Genomic DNA, 19,924 nt, shown 5'->3' with positions numbered 1-19,924 from the left:
GTGTGAAGCTGACACTCTCGAGACACGTCGACTACGAATTCTAATTAATTCTACGATATACGTTGGCCCAAAGAACATAATACGCACGTAATTAGTTAGCGAGCGGAGAGATCGAATTTGCCACGAGACGCAATGAAATTCTTTCGTGTCAGAGACGAAGCACGAGTCACGTAATATGGTAGTCGAGATAAATGTACGGCTGAGTTAGATCGGTTTCTCGTAATCAAGGTAACGCGATACCATGTGCCAACCGCGACCGATATTATCCTGGCGCCTGCATAGCGTCTCGCTAAACTCGCCACCAGCCTCTATCCTTTCGCTTCGGCCTCGAAACCGTTTGCTCTACGGTTCGTTAGCGCGAACGCGGAAACTCTGTACAGTACATACCGTCCCCTTTGCCGAAGAAACATTAACACGTTGACTGTCACGTCACCCATATTCTGGTGACAGCAAAGTTTCTGACAGGGCCGCGTCATCCGTATTCGGGTGACGTTTATTTGACTACTTGCGAAGGATCGTCGTAGGTATTGAAAGGATATTCCACAGAAAGTAATAAAACTATTGAATTGTTATAAAAGTAATACGAAAATGGTTTATTAAGAAAATTATTTAGAATGTAAAAGTTTGAAGCATTCTATACAAAGCTGAGTTTGGACGGGACAATTTGGACAATAAGTTGTTTTCTTTAAATTCTCCCGTGTCTTTGATCGGTCCGTTCGACGTCTTTTATCCGCATAACATAGTTTGCACGCGCGACTAATGCTTCTTGCGAAATCATTTTTGCGAACGGCGATATTATGCTGACTACGTCGAAGACAAGGATTTTTTGTATTTTCAGACAACCCTAATAATTTTCCAGCTAATAATTCTCTAAATCTTCTAATATTTACATCCTTCCTTGTCGCAATTTTCCGATACAAGTAAATTTATTATTTCGTCATCAACGAACAGCTCGAACACATCACATGGATTAACATCGCCAGGTAATTGCCTAATGAGGCCGTTTGTCTCTGGAAAAAAATGATTTCTGCCGACCACTAAATTCGTTCCATTCGCCAAATTGAATTGTACTTTCCTCGGTATCGTCAGTTCTTCTTTCTTCCTCAATGACCAATTCTTGTAAAATCTCGTCAACAGTATCTTCGTTACATTCAGTATCGCTACGATTGCACTTATCAATATCCGAATCAGAATCAGACGATGTAATTCTATTTATATTTCTATTTCTAGGAAATCTGATTTCTTCCTCATCGCTGCTATCCGAATTTCTGTAAGCCTCGTAAAAGCTTTCTTTTTCACTGCTATTTGACTCACTAAGAAATAAGTTTTCCATTTTTCTTTTCGACATTGTAACGAATTAGGGCATGGATTTTAAGTTATCTAAAATATCGGTGGCAGTCTAGCAAAGTGCGCTTGGTACAGCGGCACTCGTGGCCTGAAGGAGATTTCGTTGAAAACACGCGCGGCAGTCAACGTGTTAACGCGACGTCGCGTCGTGTCGATGTACGGTACTCTTTTCTTCTTGCGAAATTTTACAATTCGCTAATAAGTAACATGCACGTGACAACAGTTACCCTGTCTCGGATTTCAGCAATTCCTCGCTGTTCAATGTCTCTGTTATAAACATAACGTTAGCTCTGCTTAATGTTGAGGTTGAGGTTGACTGATTGAACAACGAGTAGATGAATTTGTAATAGAAAAGTATATTGAAATAATTAAAGATATAAATATAATGTATAAGTTCATGCTGATTCAGATCCTTACTCTCTTAGTGTTACTAGACAATGCAATGATAGGGAACGCGTTCATATATTTGTCGGATTAAGGTTGGAATTTTAGGCGTTCGATAAACCTTCACTCAAATTTACCATCGCGGATGTAGCTGATATTTAATGGTACAAATGTGGGCACTACAAGAGGCTATAAGTAATAGCGGCGATCGGATGGTCGAGATGTTGATGACGACGAATTCAGGTTCGATAACGAATCCAAGGTCCATGGGATGACGAATGCGATGTAATACACGTATAACTTGTCACGTAAACTTAAGGGTAGGTTGATGAAATGAAATAGCTGAGTCGTAACACAGCTATTGTCTTTATTTTCTAGCACAGCACAGGTTTACACTGATCGGAGAGATGTTCACTGTTCGAGGGTTTTGTCTATTTCTCCCCTAGGTATTCTCGTCTCATTACGGAGGAAAGCTCGGTGTGGGTGTGTCCTTTTTAATTAACAATGCGGATTCGCTGTTCGCACCTTCCGTTAGGAAAAGTGAGGGTAACGATCCACGATGCCAATTGGTTATAGGCCATGTTAATAAATGGAGATAGGAGGAGAAAGCCTTCTACCAACGTGGCTAGTAGGTAATATTGGTTATGGGAAAAATCAGCTTTTTCGTTAGTCAAGTATTGGGTTTTTCCTATTAGTTCATTCGTTAGGTAACAGTTTTCCCCAGGTAACGCTGGGAGGGTTTTTCGAAATTTCAGTTTTTCACTTTCTTGGAACACTTTGAAGGGATAAATTATCCGATTTTGCGAAAATTTGCGGCTAATTTTCTATATCTATATGTATTCTAATATCTATATGTATTTTATAATAATATTAATTATAATTATTATATTGGTAATTTCCATTAAAAAAATGGAAATTACTATTAATTTTATTTAGTCTATTATTAATTTATTAGTTTATAAATTTTATAAATAATTTTTTAATATAGTTTAAAATATTATATGGTGATGCTTGTGCGACTTATTCCTGTTTGTTCGATAAATATAAACAGCTAGTAAAAAACTATGGTGCATTATAACTATTCCTGTTGTAATCTGAACGTTTCAGCGAAATTTAGCTAATGCACAGAAAGATTCGACGAACGCTTGATTTCAATTCTAGGCGGTGGCAAGCTGTGCTTCCTGGGTACAGGAGGATGGAGGCGGCGGAGGAAATCGTCGATGAAAATCCCTGGAACACGGACGCGCGAACCGATCGCGATTCCACGCACCAAACTGCCAAAAGCGAAGATCAAGGGGAGCAAGAGAAAGTTCTGTCGATAGACAAAGTTACAGTAGAAAAGATCGTCTTAGAATCTGCTGGTTCTCGCGAGGTTCTTTTAACGAAGAATGAAACTTCGTTGAAAAGGAAACTTTCGATAAAATCCGAGCCTGGTAAGCCAGCGTTTTCGCGATCAAAAATCAACGAATCGGCGGATTCTAGTAAATTTCGTGCTTCTCTTCCCGAAGATATTCTTGCACCTGACAGTACCGATATCTGTAACGATGCTCCGTCAAAAGAAAACACGGAATCAACGATTACAGAAAAGAGAATTAAGCCTGTTAAATTAAGCAAGAGTCCATCTATAGGCAGCATAGCGATTTCACTGAAAAATCTTACCCCGGCGAAGATTTCGAGAAAAGATTGGCGGAAAGACGAACTTGTTGCCGACAGATCGGAAAATAAAAGAAAGAACGAGCCTAGCGGGAAAATCGAAGAGAAAGAAGAACGGGATAAAGATACGAAGGAAGATAAGGACAACGAGATAGAAGAGATCGACGCGAAAAATCGATTAGAGAAGAGCCAAACAAACATCGAAGTATTGCAACAGAACCTGAACACGAAAATCGACGCAAACACTGCTCAGAAATATAAAAAAAAACTATTAGAATCGCGAGAAAACCGGGCTCTCAAGTTATCCGACGCGGAGCCTAGCGAGAAGTTGGCCAGTAAAATCACGTTCGACGAGGAATTTCTGCAGAAGCATAATCTCGACAAGAGGTTGAAGATCGAGGAGTACGGTTTGCTGGACGTGAATCACGAATCTGTTTCCACTGTAGAAGAAGAGTCAGACTCGAGGAAGAGGCCTATCTACAGCGAGAAGGTGCTAGAAGTGGAGAAGAGGTGGTCCGGGGAGTTCCTGAGGAACCAATTGGATCGTCACTCCTCGGAATCGTCCAAGTCCTCTTACGTGGAGGAGTTGGGCAGTGTTTCCTCCAGGGAGAGCGAGGACTACGATCCTCAGACGCCGCTCTTCGACCAGAGAAAACGCAGGCCCGAGTTTGAACGATCGATCGATCTTCCTGGCAACAGAACTTGCGAGGAAATTCTCGCTGACAGCACGCTCAGCACGGTCGACTCGGATTCCTGTCTCGAGGACAGGATCAAGTCTTTGGACGAGGACATCAGAGAAAAGGAGAACGAGAGAATCGAGAATGACTCTGACAATGTGGAAGTTGATCGGCGAAAAGAGATAGAGTTGGGAGCTTCTAATCTGTGGAACGAGTCCGTGTATTTATTGTCGAAGGAATTCTGGAATCCTAGGAACGAGACAGCCAAGAGTTTCACAGAACAACCGAGGATCGAAAGCGAGAAAATTTCGAGTTCCACGAACACAGACAGCGTTGATTTTGCGTTAGTTAGAGAGAGTTGTAAGACAGACGGCTACGCGAATCTGATAAGAGAGTTCACCATGGAGGCGGGCACTTCCTCTCGCACGAAGAAAGAGGAGAAACAAAAGAAGAAACTGGGCCTTCGTCGTCTGCTGCCTGGTTTCTTCTCTCCCAAGGATTCTCGAAAAGACTACAAGAAGAAGGAGTCTAAAGAGAGAAAGAGGCCCGATGACAGACACTTTGCTCGTTACCAGCAAAACGGGAACTACACCAGGTCTCCTGACACGATGAATCTGAACGAAGATATAAAGAGGAACGTGAAGTTGGACAACAGCCTGAACGGGTCGATAATCGAAGAGAGGCTGGACGAAATTAAGCGCGAGCTCTTTCCGGATCAAGGACCCATAACGAGCACCCCGGATCACCTAGCCAGAGACGAGGATCACGAAGGTCTGTTACGCGATCGAAGCGGAGCTCCGAGATCTTACACGACTGATTCCAGTCTAAGCTCTATCGCGCCGGACGAAAGGTGGAACGAGCGGAACGCGCAGCTGGGAATCTCGCCCGACATCAGAAAATTCGAGCAGAGGCAGAAGCGCGAGGAATTTAGCCAGAGATACGGCCAGCGATACGGCCAACTGGAACGAAAACACAGTCTGCAGGAGCCGAATCACGCGAGTAGACCGCCTTACTTCTTTCAGAGGAATCACGCACCTTCTGGAAGGATCTCTGCTCCACCTAGCGAGAGGTACCTAGTTAGGCCCAGGGCCATTCATCCGATGGATCGACCGTTGCCCGCGATACCTCACTCAAGAACCGAATTGGCCAACTACGAGAACTATTTGGAGGAGCAAGAGGAAGGGCAAGAGCAAATAGCCAGATATGGAAAGAACGCGTACGATAAGCCGCCGGAATACCTGAACGAACCTGGATTGTACGAAAATGACAATCCTCCTGGTCTGATTTTGAAGTCTGTTTCTGCACAGGTGAAGATTACTAGGCAGCCGATAGTAAATCAGAATCACAGAGCCCCTTTGGTAGGTAGATCCCCCAAGTATCTTTCCTCGGGGTCCAGTCAGAAATCTGGAGATTACGGGGATTCGAGTTGCACACCCAATTCCAGCCAGAAAAGCGAATTCTCGCCATCCAGTTCGAAGAGCGGCGAATATTATTTACATTCGCCTCGAAATAGTGGGTCTCCCAATGGACGCGAGTTCGACGAGGAAGATTCTAGGCAAGAAGGGATCTACGAAAATGAGAAATCGCCCTCCAGATCGTCGACTAGATGCATGGATGAGAGGATTTATGACGAGACTCCTGCCTCGCCTTCTCCTTGCCAAGAGAATTCGGCCAATGCTAAGCAACTCGACCGTTCGATCGAAGACTCTTTGGACAAGAGAGTTTCCCCGTCTCAGAGAACTCGTTCGAGAGGAGAAAGATCTGTTTCGCCGAGAGAAAATCTTGCGAATGAAAAACGCGAGGATGAAAGGCAAGCTGGAGAAGCGAATAATCACGAGGAATCGAATCGTGGTCCGACTTCCCCTAGCGGAAGCCAAGGCAAACCGATTTCTCCCTTTGGATCGCGACAACGTCTACCAGCTTCCAGGAGAGCTCAGCCCAACGAGCAGATTCTGATAGCTTCTCCGAAAAGAGAAACCACCTGCGAGACGAGAATACCACGTCCTTCGAACGATTCCAGACGCTGCGCTATAGAATCACCTGTTCACATGACGAACACACCCCGTAAACTTGCTAACGTTAATTCCGTGGATCAACGTAACCAAGATTCCAGTCCAAATAAGGATGCTACTATGCCTAAAGGCACTGCAGGGGCCATTGGAGACTTTAATACAGAAATACCGAGACCAGAGCCCATTTACGGATACAAAAGTCAAAGAAACGCGGTTGTTAGCTCTTCAAGAATTCATTCGCCGGAAAACATAAACCATAGATCGGATAATGTAAATAGGAACGACGGCGATGACAGAGTGGCTTGGGTTCAAGCACACACGTCTTCTCCACAAGCGAGTCCACAGCAGCCAAGCGAAGCTCGTACGAGTCCGCTGAAAGAAGTGCAACCAAACACGCAGAAGTCTGTCCATTTGACCGAGTCAGGGTCCAAAGAAAATCATCATCATCGAGAGCAGACTCATCATTCGCAAAATGCTGTTGCTTCGCGTCAGGTGGAAATTCAATTGGCACGAAACGCTAATAGGGTTGGCGTAGAAGAGCAAAGTGTTTCACAGCAGCAAGAGTCTCGGCCAGAAACGATGTACGTTCAGAAAATCTGCGAACCAATGTATGGACAACGGGGAACATTGAGCATTAATAGCGGACCTTTGTCACCTTCGAAACAAAAGACCAGACAGCATTTAGAAGCGTTCTACTGGCAGCAGAAGGCGTTGGAAGCACACAGGAAGTCACTAGCGTCTCCTGTAAGCGCCAGCTCCAGACAGATGGCTCGAAAAATTGATTTACCCGAGGTCAGGGAAGCGGTGTACTGGCAGCAGCTCAAGAAGCTGGATGAGGAACAACAACGACGTATTTACGAGCAGAATCTGATGGAGGAATCCTCTTATTGCAAGAAGAATCCCGTCAGAACGTCGACACCTAGACAAACTGCGATTCGAAGTCCCACGAGTGTTGCCGTGCCTGTTGCTCATGGTAACCCAGCTTCGTGGTCCGCCGGCAATCTTCGATGCTCTAAATCGAATCCTATAGGAAAACCGCCTCTAATGCAGAGTCAGAAGGGCCAGAATCAGCCTGTTTTGATCGTCAGACCTCAACAGGCCATTCGCGATCGTCGCGATTTGGTTCCATCGAAACCTCTGGACCCCGCTAGACAAGAAGCGCAAAGAAGCAAAAGTGCCTCTCCACATTTTCACAGAGGAGAGGGGCAAGTGATTCCGAGGAAACTCGAAGTTTCTTCGATCTACGAGCAGGAGGCGAATGACGTCGATGGAAAGACAGTCGCTCCTCCGCCGATTTTTAAGAGGGGAAGCTTGATCGGCGGAGAGTCTGTGGAGTACGGAACCGCCGGTGGCGCGAAAAGGGTCAGTTTCTCCAACCAATCGGCCGTTGGTCAGGATTTGGCTAGTGGAAGCTGGCCAACGAAACATGGCACTGCCCCGGAACCACCGACTAGGAGACACAGGAGCGAAGACAGTGTTTCCGATTCCGATTCCGTGTTCTTGCATCAGGAACGTAGGGATGTGAATTGCCTGGATGGTACGGAGTATGACGCTGACAGACCTCTGCCGCCTTTGCCCAAAGATGGTGCAAGTGGCGCGAGAAGCGTATCTACAGCTGGACCAGGACCCGCACGGAGTGTCGCCTATAACGAAGTTCGTTGGAACAATGGGAACGACCCTAGGAGAGCTGTTACTCCGCAACGAGTGCTTCAGCAAAAGGGTGAGTGCCGTTTTAGTCAATTTTTTTTTTCATTAAATCACTTACACCAACCAGTGGATTACGGTTGCGTTCTTTGTCTTATTAACACTTTACCAACCGCTAGCGGTTCAACAGCATACGCACGTCCGACCGGCAGCTCAGGCGCAGATTCTCCCTGGCGCCGGCTGTGTTTCGATTTAGACTCTCCAATGCCATTCTTTTCGTTCATCGCGAACGGTAAATTTTTCAAATTGGTATAAAACCGTGGGAGCTTACAAAGCAACGCAACTGACGCAACTGAGCAAGGTACCTTAGTACTAAGTAACAAAATACTGCTCAAATAATGAGAAAGATTGTCAATGACAAAAAGCCGATTAATAGTCTATCGGTCAGTAAGCGTCGGCGGCAAAAAACCGATTAATAGGCTATCGGTCGGTAAGCGTTGGTGACAAAAACCGACTAATAGGTTATCGGTCGGTAAAGTGTTAACATTGGCCAGGAAAAAAGAAAAAGAATTTCGAAAGGCGGATGTGACGGATTATTCAACTGATCGTCAATATCCTGGCGTTCTTTTCTTTTTTCTTTTTTTATGACGTTTTCGTGTCAAAGCAAACGCGTTTCGGCCGCATTGTGCTTTTATCCGGACAAGGTGCAAACCGCGTGGCACGGCGTATGACCGTGCATTTCAATGAGCCTCTTAAGGCAAACCGGGAGAAGCATCGCGTAGAAGCACGTTCTCGTTCGCGGCAGACAAATCTCGCTCTTACGCTTTAAGCCTCTTGAGAGTCCGTGGTGTTACCGTTTCGCGTATACGTATTCTCACCTATACATATTCTCACATCCGTTTCTTCAAATACGATTTCCAGATACATCAAAGGTTTTGTAATTGTTCATAAAGCTGTTCAGCTTTTATTCTCGTCTCTTGCGCCATAATTTCTTCGCTACAGTCAAAACTCTATAATCTGTGAAATCTTCCTGCTGTTACCTTTATTCCTAATAAAAATGTTTTTTTTTAAAAAGTTACATTGGTTAATTATATATACAGGGTGGTTTTTAACTGGTGGTACAAGCGGAAAGGGGGTGACTCTACGCGAAAAAAGAAGTCGGAAATATAGAATAAAAATTTTTCGTTTGAGGATTTGTTTTCGAGAAAATCGACTTTGAATTTCCGCTCGGTACGCGTGCACTTAATCACGTCTCGTTATAACTGATCTCACTGTAGATCGTTGTCTCGATGGAAACATTTAAAAAAAAAATTAAAAAAAAAAGAATTTTTATTCTATATTTTCGACTTCTTTTTTCGCGTAGAATCACCCCCTTTCCGCTTGCACCACCAGTTACCAACCACCCTGTATATAGTATGTACGTAGAATTTTGATAAAAAATTCCAAGTGTTAGAACGTAGAAATTTGTATAGCTTGAAATATTTGAAACGAAAGGTAGTTCGTAATATTCTGCAAAAATGAATTGGTTTTTCGAAACACGTGCTATTGGCAGGCCATCTGAGTGGTTCGTTTGATTTTTGTACATCCAGTTTTCATACTGCGATACCTCCGAACGTAATGCCCGGGCCTGTTATCGTAGCGTCGCTCCGTGTTATCGTAGCGGTATTTTATACTGTCATTTACAATTTTTGCTTTCACGAAACATTTCCATTGCGAAAATATAGCACGACGACCGATACGTTTTCCCTTTTATTCTAGTTTCATTCTATATATATCGTAATCGTTTTACATAAACATTTTACGTACAGTTAGTTTTCTAGGTCTATAGCTTTATTTGAATAGCAAAGAGTGACGCAAACAGGCAAACCTGAATACGATAAAAAAAAACCGAACAAACAGCGAATCGAGCGACACAGTGGCTTTCGTGCGAACGAAACAATTCGTTGTTACGTTTCGTCGTCTCTCGTCTCAAATGAAGTCGCCAGCGGCGGCCATACTGGGATACACAAAATGTATCACAGCGCTGTATATCGTGAGAATCGGCGAATAAACTCTTCTATAAGCAATGTATCGACGATCGGTATCGATCGACCGTGCGAAAGAGATGCAAACACCGAAAATGTTTCGATTACGCATATTTCGGACAAATATCATAGCTATTGGGTTGGCGACTAAGCGATTGCGGATTTTGTCAATAGATGACAAAATTATATAATGACAAAATTCGCAACCACTTAGTTGCCAACTCAATACATTACCCGGATTTTTATGCGCGCATAATAAACTTGAAAGCGTAGAATGCAACAATCTTCCAGCAAATTTTTACCCTTTTAATTATATTCCAAAAGATATGAAGTCGTATTATGGGTATTACGTTTTCTATGTCTATCGATGTATGCAGAATACTGGGAGCTTGTAGAGTCGTGTCTGCCGGTTGCTAACTATTCCATAACAGCGGCATCTCCGGAGCTGTTGCAGAGATTTAACGGTACAGAGGCGAAACCGCGACAACTTTGCAGCCGTGCGTTCGTAACTACAACCACATGACCGCGCGATTCCAGACTAACTACTTTGTTGCGCGAAGAATGGAAATCTTTTAATTGCCTATACACTCGATCGTATCGCGAATTCATTACGGAGCTTAAATCGAAGCTTGCAATTAACGACGAGTAATTTAACCGACGCGTCGATTCATTCGGGAAACGAGGTGTACCGCGTTTGTTCGCGCAATTCCAATGTCTCTCGCCGATTATCTATTGTTTCCGCTAGCTGTACGTCCTCGTCTTTCCCTCCTTTTAGTCTCCTTCTTGTTCGCCAATCTTTCATCGTAATTCCAATAAGAGGAAATGCGGCGCGTGAAAGCGGACCTGCAGCTTCGGAACGTCCCGGTAAAGTAGAATTTATTCATCAGTTGATCGAAGAATCATGGAGTTGTCGTTAACAATGGTATCACGTTCAAAACGAAACGTTGTTTATTAGATCGAGGTTAAATCAGGCAAACAAAGTTATTGTTCAATTTAAACATGATTCTTCCATTAACTTATGCTTAACACTTTACTGACCGCTAGCGGTTCAACAGCATACGCACGTCCGACCGGCAGCTCAGGCGCGGATTCTCCCTGGCGCCGGCTCTGTTTCGGTTTAGACTCTCCGATACCATTCTTTTCGTTCATCGCGAACGTTACGTTTTTCAAATTGGTATAAAACTGTGGGAGCTTACAAAGCAACGCAATTGACGCAACCGAGCAAGGTACCTTAGTACTAAATAACAAATTACTGCTCAAATAATGAAAAAGATTGTCGATCACGAAAAGCCGAGTAATAGGCTATCGGTCGGTAAGCGTCGGTGACAAAAAGCCGATTAATAGGCTATCGGTTGGTAAGCGCCGGCGACAAAAAGCCGATTAATAGGCTATCGGTTGGTAAAGTGTTAACAGGAGTAAAGAAAGTTCCATATTTCGAGATCGTGACGCGTGTTTCTCGTCTCATCGTTTCGACAAAGACTCGCGCGGCCGTCGATCGTAAAACACTTCGGCCACGACGAGCCCACGTGAAAACAAAGCTTCCGGTTATGGTCTATATTTATAGACGCAGCGCTGGGCCTCTGAACCCTACCGCAATTCGCTTACACGTTTAACCGTTTTAGTGGCAGGGGTTTCCAAGAATCCGTGCTTCGTCGATTTATTTGCGAGAAATGCCGATCGATGCGATCGTGTTCCCCCTTTTTTTCGTTTATGCAGGGGATTTACGATTCTCTGAAAAAACAAGTAATTGCGAGAGGAATCTCCGATGCGACTCGCGACGAGCTACATTCGGAACCGAGCGCGTTGCGAATTGACGATCGTGACGAAACATTGCGATATAGTTCACCACAGTCCGCGAACAGCGCGATGGCGCTGCGTGGCGCTAAAACGGTTAACAGAAATGCTGCGCCGTGCACGCACGGGTTAAACGTTGGAAACGAGAACGAAGTGCGCGCGTTTTTTCGTTGACGAAGGAATAGAACTGATCGAGCGACGCCCAATCTGGTCGATCGTATTCGAGATCAGAGTCTGGAAGGAAAAGTAAGGGCAACGAAATTGTTTGTCGAGTTTTCGATTAGTCGATACGCCGTTCAATATGTATGCAAATTAGGCAGCTCGGATGCAAATTCGAATAGTCGATATCCGGATGTTAGAGTGGCGCTGACGCCTTTCTGAATCGTGTCACGAGTGGAAAATATAGCAGAATCTGGTGATAACAGTTACACGTTTGTTCTCGATCTGTGGATATCATCTGTTTAACATTAGAACTACTGATAGTTAACACGAAGATATTTCTATCAGAACCAGTGAAAACGACTGGTCTTTAAAAAATACCTAATAATAGAATATTTTTATATTTATTGATTTATTACTTTCTTACGGAAGCAATTCCATGTTACGTAGTACATTTTTGGCATTATTAATCCATCTGGAGCCATAATCCCTAAACGAGGGTTGACACGTTTATAAAATTGTAGAACCAGTCATTTTGACTGGTGTGGTATTTCTAGTGTTAGCATCTAGCGATCTAGCGATCGATCCGCAATTTTCCTGATAACTGATATCATCGTATCGAGTGATACGCATTAAAAATTTGAAAAACGCGTGGCGAGTTGTAGAAAACGAGGAAACTGGTTAATTGGGGTTCGATAAACAGATTGCAGCACCCTTTTACACTTTGACAAGTACCAGTCATTTTCACTGGTATTGGTACGAGTAGCCTTGATACAAAATTATCTTCAGTTTGAATACATAAAAAACAAAATGTTGCTATTTCTATACTCAGAGGTAGGATCACAACAGGTTATGGGCCCAGGTGCAATAATTAGTTATTACTTTTATTGAAAATATTATTAATAGTAATAATATTGAGGAGCGCAGAAGATAACCTATAAACAAAAAAATAAAATAAGGACGCTTTATCGAGTATACAATAATTGTTTACGTGATAATACAGTTATCAAAAAAAAAAAAAAAAGAAAAAATGTCGAGCGGAGCGAGTTTAAGTATAGAAATAACAAGACAAAATAAAATTCATTCAATAATATTATTCCTTTAGTTATGGTCGCGAAAGTGATTACATCATTGCGGCAAAAATATAACATGAAGTAGGAATTTGAAAATAAAATTGTAAAACCAGCCAATTTGACTGGTATGGTATTTCTAGTGTTAAAGCAGTCGTTAAGTACTTGGAAGATGACTAGTTAGATAACACAGAGACAAGAAATGTTCCGCGTTCGCTCCTCCTCCTATCCATAGATCAGCTGAATTGGCTATGGGAAGACGAACATGTTCTTGGCTATGGCTTAGTAGTAAATTGAAGGAATGAAATAATCCATATATATTTCATAATAATATTATTCATAATAATTTGGACAATCAATTTTAACGTGGTATTCGCGTAGCACAGGCTGCCTGTTTATGACACAGTGTCGTATTAAATTGTAACATAATAGTAAGTAGCTACAGAAGACGTAAAAATTAATCTCGATCACGTTACGCGTTAGTAAATACATGGGACACGCTTTCGCCATTCTCATACTAATTCTAATACGTAAACTGCGTGGTCATAAATCTTCCAAACCTACGCAGTTTACCTACTCTTCCCACCTTCCACCACCTAATTCCACCTCCCTTTTTTTTCCAAAACACACGTTGCCAGCCGTCTGCGATCTGCTCGTCTGCGAGAATCTTCGACAACACCCTAATCGAAGCGAAATGAAACAGCCAGCGAAGCCAAGTGCAAACCGAATGCAAACTCTAGCGAACTCTGTTCGCCTCTGCATCGTCGAAAAGAACGAGAAGAAGGTTAGTCGGTTGCATCGGTACGTCGGTCGCTGAATCCTGCGATGCGTCAGGAAACCGACGATCGTCCTATCCTCTGGTCCTCGTGAGGTGACGAAGGAAGAGTAGCAGGAAGAGAAGGTCGTCAGAGGTCGCGATATCGGTCGAATGTTTTCCATCCGGTGAGTAGAGCAGCTGCGTTCGGGAGGATGCGGTGTCGAGGTGGGCGTTCGGGATCGATCCCCGACTCCATTCCCGTGACGTCACTGTGCGGCAAGATAGGATGGGGAGAGATGGCAAGAGAGACAAAGCGGGAGGTTTAGGGCGGAGCGGGGCGAACGTGGACACGCGAGCGGTGCCGAGGGGTGTGTAGGTGGTGGGTGCAGTGCCGGGACTCGGGCAGATCCCGGCGACGACGTTGGCCGCGTTTTCGACGGTGGTGCCGCTGCTGCCGGCGTTGACGCACCTTGTGGAACGGCGCGTAGCCCGTCACGATTGTGGTGGTGGTCCTCGTGGTGGTGGTGGTGGTGGTGGGTGTGCGACGTCGCCGGTATCGATGCCGGTGGCTGTGTCTTATTCGCCGGTTTCCGAGCTGCAAATCTCATAGACAGAGGTACGATCGATCGCGACCTTCGAAGACGCGTGTGAAGCGAAGGAGGAGCGCGCAGCGATGCTGGCCGCGATCGTTGGAGGAATCAGCAACCTCGAGGGTGGCGGTGGCGTGCCGGTGACACGACGGTTTAGTCGCTGCTAGTTGACGCGAGCTTCTCCCTTCTGTCGACCGGTGCTATCGTTCTTTCTCTCAATTTCCTCGAAATTCGTTTCGCGATCATCGTTCCTCCAACAATTCCACGATCCTTAGGTTTAGTGACTTCTTCTTCCACATCGTCGAGTTAATAGTTTCTCGGTGGATGGTTACTGGCGAGTGTGCAACACCGAGCGAATCTCTCGCTTTGGCTCTCTCACGTCCGCGATACGCAGTCACATCGCGTTACTCGATGATAAGAAGCTGCTCGTAGCAGCAGTCGGTGAACGCGTGTGCATATGCTTGTATACATATACATGTATATATAGCTGTTGGTTCTTCCTCGGTCACGACCTTCACCGTGTAATCAAGTTGGTGTCTGAGGTTGCTCGTTGCGCTACATGTGTCAAGGCAATTGTACCACACGTATCCTGCGAGTTAACTGCCTGGTGTATAGGCGTTGGTAGTTGCGTACGCGTGCAGGGAAGAATCGTAACAACGCGTGGTGACGGTGCATCGACTGTGCTGGTTTCTTCGTTCGCAAGAAACGGTCGATAGCACTGCAAGTGCAGCTCCATATTGCTTAAAATACGAGGTGGACCTATCGATTTGGAAGACCGACGGGATCATGAGCAGGATACACTTGATCATTTTCCTCGTCTTTTTCCTGCTCATCGTCTTCTTCTCGCTGCTTCTCTTCTCCTTCTTCTTTCAAGTAATTCTATAATCTCCGAATGGCTATTTTTCGCTTAAGCTTCCACGTGCGTAAGAATTCGCCACGTCCTCGCTTATCAAGATAATCCGTGAAAAGTGGAATATTCATTGGTTTTGCGATAACGCGCGTGTAATTCGAGTGTTGGCTCACACAGCCTCTATCCAGTGTTGTTTCACGCTCGAGATAAATTTACCTCGGCTGAGAATTCTCTCTGCTATGTAACACGGACGTAGGCAATTTGCATTCGATCTGTCGCGATTAATTTCATTCATCGAATATCTCGAACGGGACTGGCAGCGTTGGCAGGGCCGGCCGGTTCCTTTGACCCAGTGATCCGGTTCGGTACGTAGCGTGCTCCGAGTACGTACGCCACCCACCCACGGCGAGCGATGGAATTCGCGTGCGAAAAATGGCGACGTGAGAGGCGGCCTAATCTTCACCGGCACTGCCAGTTCTCGTAATTCTCCAACGATCTAACCTTCCACGCGAAAGCTCGTTCGCAATTGTTTTTCCCAACCGTTCGCTAAATTCGGGAAAGAAGATCGAGCGATAAGAGAAACGCAACCTTTTCGACCGGCGAACGCCTAGAAGCGGTCGGTTCGAAGTAAACGAACGACGATAATACGCGTTGGCGTTTGTGATGCACGGGACAAGGAAACGAGAAGATGGCGTGGAAACGCGGAAATCGGTGCAGGATCGCGCCAGTCGATCGACGATAGCGCGATCCAACTCCAGCCGACTATCGTGAACGCGCGCGCATGCGCGCGCGCGGTATTTTCGAATGACGCGCAACGATCTATCTTCGAGACGCTGAAGCGTTTGCGAAACATGTTGATGCGCTGGAAGAGCAAGGACAAGAGCTCCGGCAAGAGCTCCTCAGCCGGCACCAGTCTTGGAAAAAAGAAGCGTAAATTCGGCAGAGAAGGTAAGAAGCAACTCTTCTTCTCGTCGTCGCTCTTTTACATTACGTTTCTCTCTCTGGCTTTTAGTTTTTCATGTTCGTGGAACGCCCGGTTTCTTTTCTATTCTTCCTCTCTTTGTCTCTGTGTTCTCGAACAATTTCCCTGGTGATTATGTTATTTGTCCACGGAACGCTGGAATTGGCCGCGACAAAGCTCTGCCGCGAGAACAGCATCGATTTTCGATAACCGATTCGGAGGACCTGATGCAACAAGGTCGGAGCATTCTCTCGGTTTACAGTGACGAGATAACGGACGCAAAATGCCTCGTCCCTTGGATGACGATTCTCGTCATTACGCGAAAGCTCGCGAGTATCCGCACACTTTGATCGATCCCAGTAGAAACAGAGTATGTGAACGCTATCGAAGTGTAAGTGAAAACGAATGGCAAACTAACAATTGGAAACGGTGGTTGTTAGGTTTTTCTATCGAGTCCAGTTTTATCGAAACATCGCGATAACTTTGATAATAATTCTACGATTTGCTATGGGCGAAATCTACGATAAATTAAATTCCTTTTTTTCTGCTTTATACGAAAGTAATTATTTTGGAAATTATTGGATTGGCAATTAAGTAATTGCGGATTTTGTCGTTAGGTGGTAATTTTGCAAAAAGTTCAGTAAAATATCTTGGTCGCATCATGGAAAAAAACGGTATGCGACCAGGGAGAGATAATCTGAGAGCAATACGCGAATTTGAACGCCCAAAGAACAAAAAAATGTGAGACAATTACTGGGGAAAATGAATTTTTATTCTAAATTTATAGAAAATGCCTGCAAACTTCTGGAACCACTTCATAACTTATTAAGGAAAAATGTGGAATTATGAAAAAGGAGAAGCAAACTTCAGCTTAAAACAATTTGATGGAACGCAAAAAGCCAGAGATTGGATATCAGAGTATGAAACGGAGTGGGGAAAATTAAAAATCCAAAATGATCAGAAGAAAATCAAGTGCTTGAAGATATATTTGAAATTATAGGCGTATCGTGCTGCGGACCAACCCTTGTTGCTAAAAACTTTTAGAAATGAAGTTTTTCAATTTTCCCAGCTGTACCATTAAATGGTAATGACAAAATCCGCAATCATTTAGTCGCCAACCTAATAATTCACAACATTCATTCAATTTCCACTGAATAAATATCGACTTTCCTTTAGAAGAAAACGCGCGAATTTTTGCAATTTGTACATTCGTTTCGACGTCTTATGATCGTTCGAAACGAGAAAGTTGTCTTCGTCAGGTTCGTCTATGCTTTTCACGATCGTGTTTCTACGATACTCTACGTCTAATAGAACGACGCCTCGTTGGAATTTTAGGTATCTCGAGCTGCATTTCGATTATTCCCCTTTCTTATAAACGCGTAGATATCCGTGCAATATACTTATTAAACGTGCAAATTATAGTTTTTAAGTTTAGCGTATTACAGTCCATATTATATTGGCAACTAAGTGATTGCGGATTTTGTCATTACGTGGTATTGACAAAATCCGCAATCACTTAGTTACCAACCCAATGGTATGCTTCGAAGCAATTTCGTATTACCAAGCCACGATTTCCTTTTGTATACTTGTTTTACGATTACGCGTATGCATATTATCCTATTCTCGTAAATGTAGAAGCAGTCGTGTCGTTTGTTTTCTGCAGTCGTTGAAAATTTATCGCTGTGTACAACGTTTAAGTGTATTATACTTTCACGAGTTGTCCCTATTTTCAATCATGTCGTATCACTATACTCGATTTTCATCGCTGAGTTGATACCAAAGTCAAAGACCCAACAGAAATGGAATTATTCGATTTTTCCTTTGCACTCTTGTTCTGTCGTTATGTACACGTCCTTCTCGATCATTCGAGAGCAAAAAGATACATTTGAACGACAGGTGGATTAAAATGAAATGTTTCTGTGAACTGGAACACGCCAGTGTTTTACCGTTGTCGAATATCGCGGCGTAAAGGTTAATCCTGTGACGGCGAAGGCTGCGTCATCTCGTGACATATGCACACGTTTCGCGTGTATTGTTTTCTAAGCTACGTTTATTGTTGCAGTATCAAAGTGCACGAACGACGTTCATTTTTCGAATTTCCAAGCGAAATTTATTATCACGTAACATCGATGAATTTTTGAAAATTAACGCATTTTAATTCGATTTGAGATATTTATACATTTTCGAAGAGCGGACAAATCTACGGAATGCGCATAATATGTAAAAATATACCAGCAGCAAGAATAACAGTGACTTAAAAAAAGTATTTCAATGTTAAGAAAGGAAATAATTTGATAGATTGCCATTAACACTTCTTAAGCAGAGCAAAATTTAAATAAAGATATGGAAAAAATGCGAGATTACTTAAAATTACTAGTCGGAAACCACCAAATATACCGATGGAGGGTTCAAAAGTACGGCTACGTCCTCTTTGGTTCTACGCTTTCTTCCAACGTGAGCATATTCAAATTGTTAACACTTTACCGACCGCTAGCGGTTCAACGGCATACGCACGTCCGACCAGCAGCTCAGGCGCGGATTCTCCCTGGCGCTGGCTCTGTTTCGGTTTAGACTCTCCGATACCATTCTTTTCGTTCATCGCGAACGATAAGTTTTTCAAATTTGTATAGAACTGTAGGAGCTTACGAAGCAACGCAACTGACGCAACTGAGCAAGGTATCTTAGTACTAAACAACAAAATGCTGCTCAAATAATGAGAAAGATTGTCGACGACAAAAAGCCGATTAATAAGCTATCGGTCGATAAGCGTCGGCGACAAAAAACCGATTAACCGACTATCGGTCGGTAAATGTTGCAAAAGATGAGAAAAATTTAATTCTGCTGCTGAAAACCAAAAACATAAAGATAGCTTTGATGTGCAATTGATTAACAGCATGGCGAGCTTTAAAATTGGGTTTGTTTAAAAGACGAGAAATACGTCTTTCCGTTTCCGGCGCGTTCTTCCCGAACGAGAGATAGTCGATGACGAGTTAGACGCGACGTTGATCGTTCAAACGAACCTGCAGGTGTCCTCTGATGCTATTTACAAACGCTTGCTGAAATTTCACAACCGGATAAAGCACGCGACGAAGCGTGCTATTTGAAAGATGTGCGATAAATTTTCTCTGCAATAGTATACCGGGTGTCTAATTTTAATCGACCCAAGGCAATATTTTTTAAAATATACATCGACCGATGATCTCTGTTTCTTCGAACGGAACTATGTGGCTTTGTTATATTGGGTTGGCAACTAAGTAATTGCGGACTTTGTCGTTACGTGGTATTGACAAAACCCGCAATCACTTAGTTGCCAACCCGATATACCGTTCGATGTAGTTTTTAATACTCAACGAAAAAAGAATCGCGCTGCTTGTATCTGAAAATGCTTAAAACGTTTAAAAAGATATTGCAATGTTAATTTTGTGGAAAATGTACGGTTCCATTTGGAAGAAAAGAAAGGTCGCTTTGGAACCTCGGAAGGAGCACGACGCGTCCCTCAAGAAACCAAGTGAGTTTTATCTTCGAATAATGTTTAGCTCGGAGACGTTTGCGTGGATCGATTAAAATGAGACACTGTATATATAGATATACGTGGGTTCTTTCACTCTTGGCTGCACAGTCTGTAGCATTTTTCTTTTACGCGTTCAAGCGCCTGTTCGCTTTATATTTCCGCAGAGACCATTTCGAAGTAAATAATAGGAAGAAAATAGGTCGTATGTCTGTTCGTCGACCAAAGTTCAGCCAACTGGCGCGATCTTTCATCCAACGCAAAACAACGTTAGTTAGCCCTTACCTTGATCTTTCGTATCCGTTAGTTCGGACATGGCAATATATCTCATGTTTTGTGATGTATTATTTAGTATATAATTGAAACGTAAACAAATTATTTATCGAAAAGTTGATAATAATCTTAATTTGGAACGTTGATTTCTTCAGAATATTTTTTGAAGGCTGTTACCGCCCATTTTTGAATGCGTTAAAATTCACTCTAAGATGCAAACT

At 43.6% G+C, this 19,924-nt stretch overlaps 1 protein-coding gene across 3 annotated transcripts in view; it reads left to right on the top strand.

Moving 5' to 3' along the window:
- Positions 1–19,924, top strand: part of LOC138188072 (uncharacterized) — a 167,777-nt gene that overhangs the window by 11,081 nt on the left and 136,772 nt on the right. For all 3 annotated transcript variants that reach the window (XM_069129500.1, XM_069129501.1, XM_069129502.1), the window contains exon 2: positions 2,893–7,793. In XM_069129500.1, coding sequence (XP_068985601.1) covers positions 2,927–7,793 — 4,867 coding nt within the window. In that variant the 5' untranslated portion in view covers positions 2,893–2,926. The remainder of the gene's footprint in view (positions 1–2,892; positions 7,794–19,924) is intronic.

This window comes from Bombus flavifrons, chromosome 16 (genome assembly GCF_040668555.2).
Source record: "Bombus flavifrons isolate JBK064 chromosome 16, iyBomFlav1_principal, whole genome shotgun sequence".
Taxonomy (NCBI): Eukaryota; Metazoa; Arthropoda; class Insecta; order Hymenoptera; family Apidae; genus Bombus; species Bombus flavifrons.
Note: the sequence above shows the minus strand (reverse complement) of the source record. Positions and strands in the feature narration are given on the sequence as shown.